Source organism: Bombina bombina, chromosome 4 (genome assembly GCF_027579735.1).
Source record: "Bombina bombina isolate aBomBom1 chromosome 4, aBomBom1.pri, whole genome shotgun sequence".
NCBI lineage: Eukaryota > Metazoa > Chordata > Amphibia > Anura > Bombinatoridae > Bombina > Bombina bombina.
In genome coordinates this window covers 31902585-31916994 of record NC_069502.1, presented here as the reverse complement: position 1 = coordinate 31916994, position 14410 = coordinate 31902585, and the positions used below count along the sequence as shown (strand labels likewise).

Below are 14410 nucleotides of genomic sequence, written 5' to 3'. Positions count from 1 at the left end.
AAAACCTACAGAGTGGAACTGTCTTCTCTACTCCAACGATTCTTCCATGTTTCTGGCTCGCAGGGCTCCTTTCGCAAGGAGTTCCTGGAAGCCACTATTATCACTATCCCAAAACCAGACAAGGACCCCTCTCTTTATGCCCCAGTTATAGGCCGATTTCCCTCAAACACGGATATTAACATTTATTCAAAAATTTTAGCCAAAAGAATTGCTGTTCTTCTCCCTAACCTTATTAATGAGGATCAGGTGGGCTTCATTCCCAGTCGTGAGGGACCCGACAACACCAGGCATTTGCTCAATATCACTATGGAGGTCACTCGACTGAACAGACCCTTCTCGATCCTATCGTTGGATGCTGAGAAAGCATTTGATAGGGTCTGGTGGGAATACTTATGGGAGGTTCATGGGGTCTTTGGGTTCCCAGAAGAAATACACTCATATTCAGTCTCTCTATTTCTCTCCTACAGCAAGGATCAGGGGTATGGGGTTATGTTCAGCTCCTTTCCTGCTGTCCAACGGCATTCAGCAGGGTTGCCCCTTATCTTCCCTATTGTTTGCTCTGGCCATAGAACCTCTTGCTGAGCTTATCCGCCAGGAGCCCTCCTTACAGGGTATTACTTTGCATGGCACCTCTCATAAAATTGCGCTCTTTGCGGATGATAGAACTATTTTTTCCTCCTCTCCCAAGGACACTATCCCTCCCTTGCTGTCCCTCTTGAAACTTTTCAGAGAGATGTCCTATTATAAATGAAACCCCTCAAAAACAGAATTATATTCCTGGGGGTTCCCCTCAGATTACATCCAAGGCCAAGTACATACATATGACTAAGTTGAAAAAGGATAATATTAAACATTTAGGGATCTACATCTCGAATAATGTAATGCAGGTTATCCATGACAACTATGATCCATTATTATCTGAATTACGGTCCAAATGGAACCTACAAGCCTTATCATGGTTGGGCAGGATTACTGCTATTCAGATGTCATTTCTGCCAAAGTTAACGTACCTGTTTCAGTGCCTCCCCATTAGACTTCCTCGGTATCTGCTGAAGCAATTTCAAAGTGGTTTCACCAGAAATATCTGACATGGTAAACCGCCCAGAGTGGCCCATAAAGTCCTTCAATTTCCTAAATTGTGCGTGGTTATTGCCTCACCCTCTATTGTAAGATACTACGAGGCTGCAATGCTAACCCATATATCACAATGGGGTATTAACAAACCCACTAGTAAATGGAATGCTCTGGAGCAGGCATCTCTCCCCAACCATGTTCACTTACGGGACCTGATCTGGGTCCCCCCCCCCCCATTGCCGCCGATCTTTAAGCTTTAATAATAAAGTAATCTTAGAGTGCTTACTTCTCTAGGACAAACTAAGACACTACCCCACAGATGATCTTAGCACCTTCTCTGCCTACCTCCTATAGTAGACAAAGCCAAATAATGACTGGGGGAGTAGGGGGAGAGGGAGGTGTTGAATTTCCCTAACAGTAATGAATGAATTTGCGGACTCTCCCTGCCTTTAAAAAGAAAAATGCTTCTAAAAATGTGCCATCTGACCTGAAATCATAAACTTTCAGCAGGCTAGGGGATGACCCGCACTTAGACACAGCTTTGGGATCATTTATAGTTTTAGAGCTACTATCTAGGGTACACCTGGTTCAGTACTTACCCGCTTAAGTTTGGACACGTTGTCATCATAAGAGAGACCATTCAGTGCCCCAGCAATCATCAGAAAACAGCCGAGGAAGCATGGAGCGAAGCCACCCTAAACAAGGAGAATGAGCACCACAGCTTTGTATAATTATTGAAAAGACAAAACCGTCACTACATGCAAGAAACCTTTGGTCTGACAGCAAGAGGCTCCCAGACATCACAGAACTGTCCCTGAAGACTAAAAAATGAAGCTGAACTGTGAGGTGTTAACATGCTACAAGCTGTCATTCATAAGGGAAGACAATAACTCACACAGGAAAGCTATGTGACATGTTTGTCATTAATAAGGTAAGTTAATGACATACACAGGAGAGCTATGTGACATGATGTTTGTCATTAATAAGGTAAGTTAATGACATACACAGGAGAGCTATGTGACATGATGTTTGTCATTAATAAGGTAAGTTAATGACACACACAGGAGAGCTATGTGACATGTTTGTCATTAATAAGGTAAGTTAATGACATACACAGGAGAGCTATGTGACATGATGTTTGTCATTAATAAGGTAAGTTAATGACATACACAGGAGAGCTATGTGACATGATGTTTGTCATTAATAAGGTAAGTTAATGACATACACAGTAGAGATATGTGACATGATGTTTGTCATTAATAAGGTAAGTTAATGACATACACAGGAGAGCTATGTGACATGATGTTTGTCATTAATAAGGTAAGTTAATGACATACACAGGAGAGCTATGTGACATGATGTTTGTCATTAATAAGGTAAGTTAATGACATACACAGGAGAGCTATGTGACATGATGTTTGTCATTAATAAGGTAAGTTAATGACATACACAGGAGAGCTATGTGACATGATGTTTGTCATTAATAAGGTAAGTTAATGACATACACAGGAGAGCTATGTGACATGATGTTTGTCATTAATAAGGTAAGTTAATGACATACACAGTAAAGCTATGTGACATGATGTTTGTCATTAATAAGGTAAGTTAATGACATACACAGGAGAGCTATGTGACATGATGTTTGTCATTCATAAGGTAAGTTAATGACATACACAGGAAAGCTATGTGACATGATGTTTGTCATTAATAAGGTAAGTTAATGACATACACAGGAGAGCTATGTGACATGATGTTTGTCATTAATAAGGTAAGTTAATGACATACACAGGAGAGCTATGTGACATGATGTTTGTCATTAATAAGGTAAGTTAATGACATACACAGGAGAGCTATGTGACATGATGTTTGTCATTAATAAGGTAAGTTAATGACATACACAGGAGAGCTATGTGACATGATGTTTGTCATTAATAAGGTAAGTTAATGACATACACAGGAGAGCTATGTGACATGATGTTTGTCATTAATAAGGTAAGTTAATGACATACACAGGAGAGCTATGTGACATGATGTTTGTCATTAATAAGGTAAGTTAATGACATACACAGGAGAGCTATGTGACATGATGTTTGTCATTAATAAGGTAAGTTAATGACATACACAGGAGAGCTATGTGACATGATGTTTGTCATTAATAAGGTAAGTTAATGACATACACAGTAAAGCTATGTGACATGATGTTTGTCATTAATAAGGTAAGTTAATGACATACACAGGAGAGCTATGTGACATGATGTTTGTCATTAATAAGGTAAGTTAATGACATACACAGTAAAGCTATGTGACATGATGTTTGTCATTAATAAGGTAAGTTAATGACATACACAGGAGAGCTATGTGACATGATGTTTGTCATTAATAAGGTAAGTTAATGACATACACAGGAGAGCTATGTGACATGATGTTTGTCATTAATAAGGTAAGTTAATGACATACACAGTAAAGCTATGTGACATGATGTTTGTCATTAATAAGGTAAGTTAATGACATACACAGTAAAGCTATGTGACATGATGTTTGTCATTAATAAGGTAAGTTAATGACATACACAGGAGAGCTATGTGACATGATGTTTGTCATTAATAAGGTAAGTTAATGACATACACAGTAAAGCTATGTGACATGATGTTTGTCATTAATAAGGTAAGTTAATGACATACACAGGAAAGCTATGTGACATGATGTTTGTCATTCATAAGGTAAGTTAATGACACACACAGGAGAGCTATGTGACATGATGTTTGTCATTAATAAGGTAAGTTAATGACACACACAGGAGAGCTATGTGACATGTTTGTCATTAATAAGGTAAGTTAATGACATACACAGTAAAGCTATGTGACATGATGTTTGTCATTAATAAGGTAAGTTAATGACATACACAGTAAAGCTATGTGACATGATGTTTGTCATTAATAAGGTAAGTTAATGACATACACAGGAAAGCTATGTGACATGATGTTTGTCATTAATAAGGTAAGTTAATGACATACACAGGAGAGCTATGTGACATGTTTGTCATTCATAAGGTAAGTTAATGACATACACAGGAAAGCTATGTGACATGATGTTTGTCATTAATAAGGTAAGTTAATGACATACACAGGAGAGCTATGTGACATGATGTTTGTCATTCATAAGGTAAGTTAATGACACACACAGGAGAGCTATGTGACATGATGTTTGTCATTAATAAGGTAAGTTAATGACATACACAGGAGAGCTATGTGACATGATGTTTGTCATTCATAAGGTAAGTTAATGACATACACAGGAAAGCTATGTGACATGATGTTTGTCATTAATAAGGTAAGTTAATGACATACACAGTAAAGCTATGTGACATGATGTTTGTCATTCATAAGGGAAGACAATAACTCACACAGGAGAGCTATGTGACATGATGTTTGTCATTAATAAGGTAAGTTAATGACATACACAGGAGAGCTATGTGACATGATGTTTGTCATTAATAAGGTAAGTTAATGACATACACAGGAGAGCTATGTGACATGATGTTTGTCATTCATAAGGTAAGTTAATGACATACACAGTAAAGCTATGTGACATGATGTTTGTCATTAATAAGGTAAGTTAATGACATACACAGGAAAGCTATGTGACATGATGTTTGTCATTAATAAGGTAAGTTAATGACATACACAGGAGAGCTATGTGACATGATGTTTGTCATTAATAAGGCAAGTTAATGACATACACAGTAAAGCTATGTGACATGATGTTTGTCATTAATAAGGTAAGTTAATGACATACACAGTAAAGCTATGTGACATGATGTTTGTCATTCATAAGGGAAGACAATAACTCACACAGGAGAGCTATGTGACATGATGTTTGTCATTAATAAGGTAAGTTAATGACATACACAGGAGAGCTATGTGACATGATGTTTGTCATTAATAAGGTAAGTTAATGACATACACAGGAGAGCTATGTGACATGATGTTTGTCATTAATATGGTAAGTTAATGACATACACAGGAGAGCTATGTGACATGATGTTTGTCATTAATAAGGTAAGTTAATGACATACACAGGAGAGCTATGTGACATGTTTGTCATTAATAAGGTAAGTTAATGACATACAAAGGAAAGCTATGTGACATGATGTTTGTCATTAATAAGGTAAGTTAATGACATACACAGGAGAGCTATGTGACATGATGTTTGTCATTAATAAGGTAAGTTAATGACATACACAGGAGAGCTATGTGACATGATGTTTGTCATTAATAAGGTAAGTTAATGACATACACAGTAAAGCTATGTGACATGATGTTTGTCATTCATAAGGTAAGTTAATGACATACACAGGAGAGCTATGTGACATGATGTTTGTCATTAATAATGTAAGTTAATGACACACACAGGAGAGCTATGTGACATGATGTTTGTCATTAATAAGGTAAGACAATAACACACACAGGAGAGCTATGTGACATGTTTGTCATTAATAAGGTAAGTTAATGACATACACAGGAGAGCTATGTGACATGATGTTTGTCATTAATAAGGTAAGTTAATGACATACACAGGAGAGCTATGTGACATGATGTTTGTCATTAATAAGGTAAGACAATAACACACACAGGAGAGCTATGTGACATGTTTGTCATTAATAAGGTAAGTTAATGACATACACAGGAGAGCTATGTGACATGATGTTTGTCATTAATAAGGTAAGTTAATGACATACACAGGAGAGCTATGTGACATGATGTTTGTCATTAATAAGGTAAGTTAATGACATACACAGGAGAGCTATGTGACATGATGTTTGTCATTAATAAGGTAAGTTAATGACATACACAGTAAAGCTATGTGACATGATGTTTGTCATTAATAAGGTAAGACAATAACACACACAGGAGAGCTATGTGACATGATATTTGTCATTAATAAGGTAAGTTAATGACATACACAGGAGAGCTATGTGACATGATGTTTGTCATTAATAAGGTAAGTTAATGACACACACAAGAGAGCTATGTGACATGATGTCTGACATTCATAGGGTGACAAAGTGACACAGACAGAAGAGATCTGTGTGACACGATTTAGGTCAGTCATAAGTTGACAAGGTGAGAGAAAGGCGCTATGTGACATTGAGTCTCGTCCTTAGAGGTTGCCATTTAAAAAGAGACAAGAGGGAGCCAAGTGACAAATCTGTGTAGCATTGCCAGTCTTAATTGACAAAATTAGTCTAAATGAAGTGGATGAAGTCAGAATCGGTTTTGGACCCACCTGATCCAGAAGCATTTTCTTAAGTGCCACAGATTTTGTGCTTCCCGGGATCAGGCGATCTAAGATCTTATACCAACCTCCGACCACAGGTCCCTGCAAGCAGAAGAGAGATAATGCTGAGGCTTCCTGATACAGTTACAGGAGACAAACAAATATGGGGAAGATAATGATAAAAGCAGAGACTATACAGAATAAGTACAAGATGATTGGATGTCAGGGGCAAGGAACAGACTTCAAAATGGATAGAAGAAAACAGAGTACAAAGATTATAATATACTTATGGTGGAAAGGCCAAGGATCTAATGGGTAAATGAAACTAACATGGCAGACAAAAATTGTGAAGTGGGACTGGATGAATAAAAAATAAGAGCATATGACCCACCACAAAGCAGAACCCAATGCCCATCATCTTTACGGTCCTCTTCACATTGTGACCTTGGAGACCCCTCCTCTCTATTAGCTGCTGTGAAATCACATCTCCTACACCAACCAGCGACCCTGCAGACAACAGAAGGAAAGACCATAATACAAGGCATTTACTGCTTGGCGCAAACCTGCATAACACCACTAGGGGGAGCTGTATGCCGTATTATACACTATGCTAACCTGGATAACACCTCTAGGGGGAGTCGTGTGTGTCCTATATTATTACACTGTGCTAACCTGTAAAAACACCCCTAGGGGGAGCTGTTAGCGTTCTATAATAGTTATTAAATAATTCTAGTTTGTGTACCACCACTATGTGGAGATGTGTATCTCATGAAAGGACATTTATCACACTGCTGTACAACACCAAGATGACATAATGGTGTACAGGACATGCAGAGCATATGTACTGTCTGATGAAAAACTAATCGTTTTTACTAAAAGCATTTAAGCTAAAGGAACAATATAGCAAAATGCTTTACATTTAAAAGTAAAATAACCATGCACCATATTGTGTAACCAATTTAAAGTTATCATGTGATAACCATGCATCAGCGTGCGTAACTCAGGTAAAGCCATTTTGTGATAACCATGTGCCATGGTGTGTAATTCATGGAAAGCCATCAGGTAATAACCATATGCCATGGTGTGTAATTCATATAAAGTCATCATGTGATAACAATGAGCCATGGTGTGTAACTCATTAAAGGCCGTTGTGTTATAACCATGTGCCATGATGCGCAAGTCATGGAAAGCCATTATGCGATAACTATATGCAACTAATGGAAAGCCATCGGGTATTAATCATGTGCCATGGTAACTCATGGAAAGTCATTGTTTTGAAATAGGGGTGACTGGTCTAAGACTTCTGATCCAGACCTGTCACATACGTGCTACGTCTATTCTCCTCAATTCACCCCCCCACCCCCAGACAGCAGCAGGAATTGATTCCTCTGCCTACGCAACCTCCTGGACAAGTATCAATCCATCTGTCAGCTCCCAACGCCATATTTACAAAGATGATTTTGATCTTCTCAGGCCAGCTCTTGGTGCCATCTTAACAACTACAGGTCCTCAGACTCTAAAAGGTCCCCACAAACAGGGATCCCGGTGGCCAGAAAGCAGGTCCTTAAAATCAACCACTGGAATCCCTCTTAGAACCAGGCAAGATCCACAACTTTAAAAAGGAACTACTAATATTTGATCTTTATTTCAACTGGGACTAGCCCATAAGAATGTTACATTTAGCTTGGGGTGACCCACTCAAACTAAAACATAACCACACAAGCAACAATGAAATCGGACTCTGAAAAAAAAAAGGGAAAGGAAGCCTGGGGAACATATTTCTACATAAACCAGCTCAAAACATTTTATCACATCACAGCACGCAAAATATAAGCAAAATATACGCAAACATATTGGTGGCTATAAACATTTAATAGAGGGTGCTGTGCAACACTAGATTTCTGTGGATGGTTCAACCAAATGATGGCGCTATGCTATAACATGTCCCTGAGGATGATTGTAGTTCTGTCACAGTATTCCCCCCTTTGTCCAACAGACCGGCAGTCAGGATTGATTGACACCTCCACAGTGTCTTCACTGGCTCCCCAGTTCAGATGTACATTTTCTGTTGGGGGATGGTATAAAATTCCTCTGGCTACCCTTAGGGCCACGCAGTGGACAGTTCTCTGGTCTATAAGGGACTTGTCGGTCTGGATGAGGTTAACAGTGGTCCCAGAGTTCCTGGGCGGCTACCCATTGAGTAGGATCTGTTGAGGATGAGCTTTGTCAACCTGGCAGGGGCTTTGTAGTAGGAACACCTTGTGGGGAATAGCCCAGATAGACTCTCTGGTATCGTAGAGAATTTGAAGTCCTGCCCCCTTATTTCTGGTGAGTGTAGTCCAGGGGGGGGTCATAGGGCAGGATTCAACAAATCTGTGTAATATTTAGGAGCCAGTAGGAATATTTAGGAGCCAGATAGTGGTATTTCTATATGGAAAATAACCCAAAAAGATAGGAGCCAAGGGAGAGATTCTAGGAGCCGGTGGCTCCCTGACTTCTGGGTCTGTTGAGCCCTGCCATAGGGATTAAGATTCAGGGTGCAGTGGTTTGTGTTGCTAGCATGTCTGGTGTGAAGGGTGGCTTACAAGACAAAGAAGAGATTCTGGTAAGCGGGAGTCCCACCTTGAGTCTGTATACTCGTCAGCTAGTCAAGCTGCTTCAATCATGGTACATGCCCTTCGATCTTTGACGCACTCCTGGAGCCGTGTTTTGGTAAAAGTGCTCCAGGAGTACCCATCTTCCACCGTGATGACTTGTGCTCACTGGCCCAGTACAGTTGGTGGGCCCATTCTTTGAAGGAGTTCTGAATCCTTTTGCAAGTCTCTCAGAACTTTATTTGGTAGGTATTTAGGGATATGGCATACTGGGCCAGAAGCTGCTCCTTCTTTGAAACCTAGTCCCTGCATAAACTGTCTGGAACTGCCCTGTATGCCTCTGTTGCTCTTCCTATGAGCTTGCCTGATAATATCGTCACCCAGTACAAAAAGCTCACCCCATGCAGAGTAGTTACTTCCTCCCACTGCCAATATCACCAAGTGGGGTTCCTGCTCCCCTTTGTCTAAGCTGGAGCTCCACTAGTCTCAGCTGATGGGCCCTCTAATTTTCTCTCTCTCGATGGGCCTGTTCTTTATCTCTTTCACACTCCTTGGAGACTTCCGTGGTTACGTGTCGGACCACTTCCAGCCTGGGATTGGGCCTGTATAATGCCAGAAGGTCATTGACCTCACTCGCGAAGTCACTCTTCCAGGAAGAAATAGAGCAACTGCTCTCTTGCTAACCCTCCATTAGGTCATCTATAAGGGAGGCTTCACTCTAGTTGCAATTAACCTTTACTCTGACTTCTACCAGATATTTCAAGGTTGCCCTCTTCAGCTGGCAGTAGATCTGCTCCATGCACAGTGTCCCTGCAGTACACAGTGTCCCTGCAATAAACATTGAGGGCGACAAGCCAGGAAGGTCTAATATAGTGTATAATAAAAAGCCAGGGTTATACCAAAAGACAGTCTACTCTTAAAAATAAGATGTTCTAAAAATAAGATATTAAATTATATGCTATTTATTAGTGAAATAAAACTCTAATACACAATATGAACAGTTCATATAGAAAACAATTCAGCTAAAAAAAAAAAAATCTCTGCTGCAGACAGATTTATATGAAGCTTACCTTAGCTGACCGAAGCCAGTATCCTAATAAATTAGTGGATATACTACGAGACTCAGCGTGTTCTCTTTCTTCATTTCAAAATAGCAAGCAGCCTCAAAAAGAGTATGAGCTACCGGCAAAATATGCTTTTAAGGAATCAAGCTCCCCAAATGAGAATTCCAGTGGGTGCAAGGCACAAAGTGGATAGTGGCAAAAAAAGGTGATACTTAACAGCTTTGCTGAAAAGTTCCGAAAGGAACGAAAATTACTCTGACGTCCTTTCTCATCCGTGATAACAACATCTCCATGTGAGAGTTTGCTTGTTGAAAAGATGGCGCCTGAACAAGAATGTCATCCAGATAAGGCGCCACTGCGATACCCTGCAACCGGTGCACAGCCAAGAATGCTCCCAGGACCTTTGAGAAAATTCTGGGAGCTGTTGCAAGGCCGAATGGAAGAGCAACAAGCTGAAAGTGTTTGTCTAGAAACGCGAACCTCAGAAACTTGTGATGGTCCCTGTGAATGGGAATATGCAGGTACACATCCTTTAAATCTACTGTAGTCATGAATTGACCCGCTTGAACCAAGGGAAGAATGGAACAAATAGTTTCCATCTTGAAAGACGGTACTCTGAGGAACTTGTTTAAACTCTTGAAATCTAAAATTGTTCTGAAAGTTCCCTCCTATTTGGGAACCACAAACAGATTGGAGTAGAATCCCAGACCCTGCTCCTGTATTAGAACAGGAACTATCACTCCCAGATCTGAAAGATCCTGGACACAATGTAAGAACGCCTCTCTCTCTTTATCTGGTCTACAGAAAATCTTGAGAAGGAACCTGCCCCTGGGAGGAAAAGTCTTGAACTCTAATTTGTATCCCTGGGACACGATGTCCACTGCCCAGGGATCCGGAACATCCCGAACCCAAGCTTGAGCGAAGAGAGAAAGTCTGCCCACCACAAGATCCGCTCCTGGATCGGGGGCAGACCCTTCATGCTGACTTTGTGTCAGTAACAGGCTTCTTAGATTGCTTCCCCTTGTTCCAAGACTGATTGGACTTCCAGGAAAACTTGGACTGATCCTGCTTGGAAGAGGAGGGTGAAGGCTTACCTGAAAAGTTCCGAAAGGAAGGAAAATTACTCTGATGTCCTTTCTGCTTATTCCTCTTATCCTGAGGGAGGAAATGTCCCTTTCCTCCCATAATATCTGAAATCATTTCAGCCAAGCCCGGCCCAAAAAAGGTCTTACCCTTGTATGGAATCGGCAAAAGCTTAGACTTAGATGACACATCCGCAGACCAGGACTTCAACCATAAGGCTCTGTGGGCCAGAACAGCAAAGTCAGAAATCTTTGTTCCCAACTTGATGACTTGAAGAGAAGCATCCGTGATAAAGGAATTGGCCAACTTAAGAGCCTTAATCCTATCCTGGATCTCTTCAAGAGGAGTATCTGTCTGAATAGAATTAGACAACGCATCAAACCAGTATGCTGCCGCGCAGGTGACGGTAGCAATACACACCGCAGGCTGCCATTGCAAACCCTGGTGAACATACATCCTTTTAAGTAACGCCTCCAACTTCTTATCCATAGGAGCCTTAAAGGAACAGCTATCCTCTATGGGAATAGTAGTTCTCTTAGCCAAAGTGGAAATTGCTCCTTCCACCTTTTGGACCATTTGCCAAGACTCCTTGATAGAATCAGCTATTGGAAACATCTTCTTAAAAATTGGAGATGGAGAAAAAGGAATTCCAGGCTTCTCCCACTCCCGTGCAATAATTTCTGTAGCACGGTCTGGTACAGGAAATACCTCCACCGTGGAAGGTACATCAAAGCACTTGTTAAGCTTACTAGACTTCTTAGGATTGACTACGAAAGTAGAATCGGAGTCGCCCAAGGTAACCAAAGCCTCCTTGAGTAACAAACGAAGGTGTTCTAGCTTAAACCTGAAAGATACAACTTCAGCATCAGATGAAGGAAAAGCATTATCTGAATCTGAGATTTCACCCACCGATGCTACCGAAGTATCCTCCTCCTCAGACCTCTGGGAGGAAATACTCTGAGTAGCCACAACTGTGCCAGAAACCTTACACACAGATTCTTTACATTTCCTCTTGCGCTTTCCCTGCAGCATGGGAAAAGCAGACAGCGCATCAGTTACCGCTGAGGATATTTGAGTAGCAATGTCTTGCAAGGTAACCCCAACCGGAGTGACAGAGGAAATGCAGGGCACTGGAGGAATAGAAGACAAGGTGTGGGATGCCTGAGGAGAAAGCTGCAGCATATTTAAAACAGGAGACCCCTGAACAGCAGCCGCCTTAGTTAATGATGGCTCCGAATCAAAAAGTCTATCCCTGTAATGCAATGCCCTTTCGATACATAAGGAACAAAAAGGGATTGGTGGTTCAACATTGGAATCAAAACACAAGCTACATGTAACGTTTTGTAGGGCCTCGGTCCATCTTTACCCAAAAAACAAACCAAATTAAATAAAAATATCCTTAATTTTCAAAATAATAATAAAAAAAACGTTACCGTCACTTCAGCACTCTTTGCTGAGGTGCCTACCTGTCCTGCTGGAAAATGGAAAGAAAAGATTTCAAACGATCCGGACCCGGAGCTGCTCAGACAGGCGACAAGTTCTTTGCTAGCAGAGCCGCAACAAACCCTTCTATACCGGACCGCACAGAAAAAGAAACCGGAAGGTGCGCAACACTATCTTGCCGCCTACTAATCATGGGCGTGACTAAAACATAACTTATATAAGAACTTACCTGATAAATTTATTTCATAATGGCAAGAGTCCATAAGCTAGTGACGTATGGGATATATATTCCTACCAGGAGGGGGCAAAGTTTCCCAAACCTCAAAATGCCTATAAATACAACTCCCACCACACACACCTTAGTTTGACGTATAGCCAAGTAGTGAGGTGTAAAAAGGAGTAAAAAAAGCATACAAAAAGAAGAACTGGAAAATAATATTGTGCTTTTATACAAATAAATATAACCACCAAAAACAGGGTGGGCCTCATGGACTCTTGCCATTATGAAAGAAATTAATTTATCAGGCAAGTTCTTACATAAATTAGGTTTTCTTTCATGTAAATGGCAAGAGTCCATGAGCTAGTGACGTATGGGATAAAATACCCAAGATGTGGAAGTCCACAGAGGAATCACTAAAAAGGGAGGGATAAAATAAAAACAGCTATTTCCGCACACAAAATAAGTTTTTCTATAAATTCAAGAAAAAAACTTAAATATAAGCAGATGAATTAGACAGCTGCCTGAATAACTTTTATACCAAAGATTGCTTCAGAAGAAGCAAATACATCAAAATGGTAAAATGTTGTAAATGTATGCAAAGAAGACCAAGTTGCTGCTTTGCAAACCTGATCAACTGAAGCTTCATTCTTAAAAAGCCCAAGAAGTGGCAACTGATCTAGTAGAATGAGCTGTAATTCTCTGAGGCGGAGACTGTCCCGCCTCCAAATAAGCCTTGTGAATCAAAAGCTTTAACCAAGATTCCAAAGAAATGGCAGAGGCTTTCTGACCTTTCCTAGAACCAGAAAAGACAACAAATAGACTAGAAGTCTTCCTGAAATCCTTAGTAGCCTCAACATAGTATTTCAAAGCTCTTACCACATCCAAAGAATGTAACAATTTCTCAAGAAAATTCTTAGGATTCTGACACAAAGAAGGAAAAACAATTTCCCTATTAATGTTGTTAGAATTCACAACCTTAGGAAGAAATGTAAACGATGTCCGCAAAACAGCTTTAACCTGATGGAAAATCAGAAAAGGAGACTCACAAGAGAGAGCAGACAATTTAGAAACTCTTCTAGCAGAAGAAATAGCCAAAAGGAATAACACTTTCCAAGAAAGTATTTTAATATCCAAACAATGCATATGCTCAAAAGGAGGAGCCTGCAAAGCCTTCAAAACCAAATTAAGACTCCATGGAGGAGAAATAGACTTCATAACAGGCTTGATACGGACCAAAGCCTGAACAAAACAGAGAATATCAGGAAGTTTAGCAATCTTTCTATGAAATAAAACAGAAAGGGCAGAGATTTGTCCCTTCAAAGTACTTGCAGACAAACCTTTATCCAAACCGTCCTGAAGAAACTAACATTCTAGGAATTCTAAAAGAATGCCAAGAGAATTTATGAGAACACCACCATGAAAACATAATTTATGTAAGAACTTACCTGATAAATTCATTTCTTTCATATTAGCAAGAGTCCATGAGCTAGTGACGTATGGGATATACATTCCTACCAGGAGGGGCAAAGTTTCCCAAACCTCAAAATGCCTATAAATACACCCCTCACCACACCCACAATTCAGTTTAACGAATAGCCAAGAAGTGGGGTGATAAAAAAGTGCGAAAGCATATAAAATAAGGAATTGGAATAATT

At 40.1% G+C, this 14410-nt stretch overlaps 1 protein-coding gene across 2 annotated transcripts in view; it reads right to left on the bottom strand.

Moving 5' to 3' along the window:
- The window catches only part of MPV17 (mitochondrial inner membrane protein MPV17), a 128841-nt gene that overhangs the window by 63914 nt on the left and 50517 nt on the right, over positions 1 to 14410 (bottom strand). For both annotated transcript variants that reach the window (XM_053709451.1, XM_053709452.1), the window contains exons 3-5: positions 6743 to 6858; positions 6361 to 6453; positions 1674 to 1769 (exon numbers count right to left, since the gene is read on the bottom strand). In XM_053709451.1, the coding sequence (XP_053565426.1) occupies positions 1674 to 1769; positions 6361 to 6453; positions 6743 to 6858 (305 nt within the window). The remainder of the gene's footprint in view (positions 1 to 1673; positions 1770 to 6360; positions 6454 to 6742; positions 6859 to 14410) is intronic.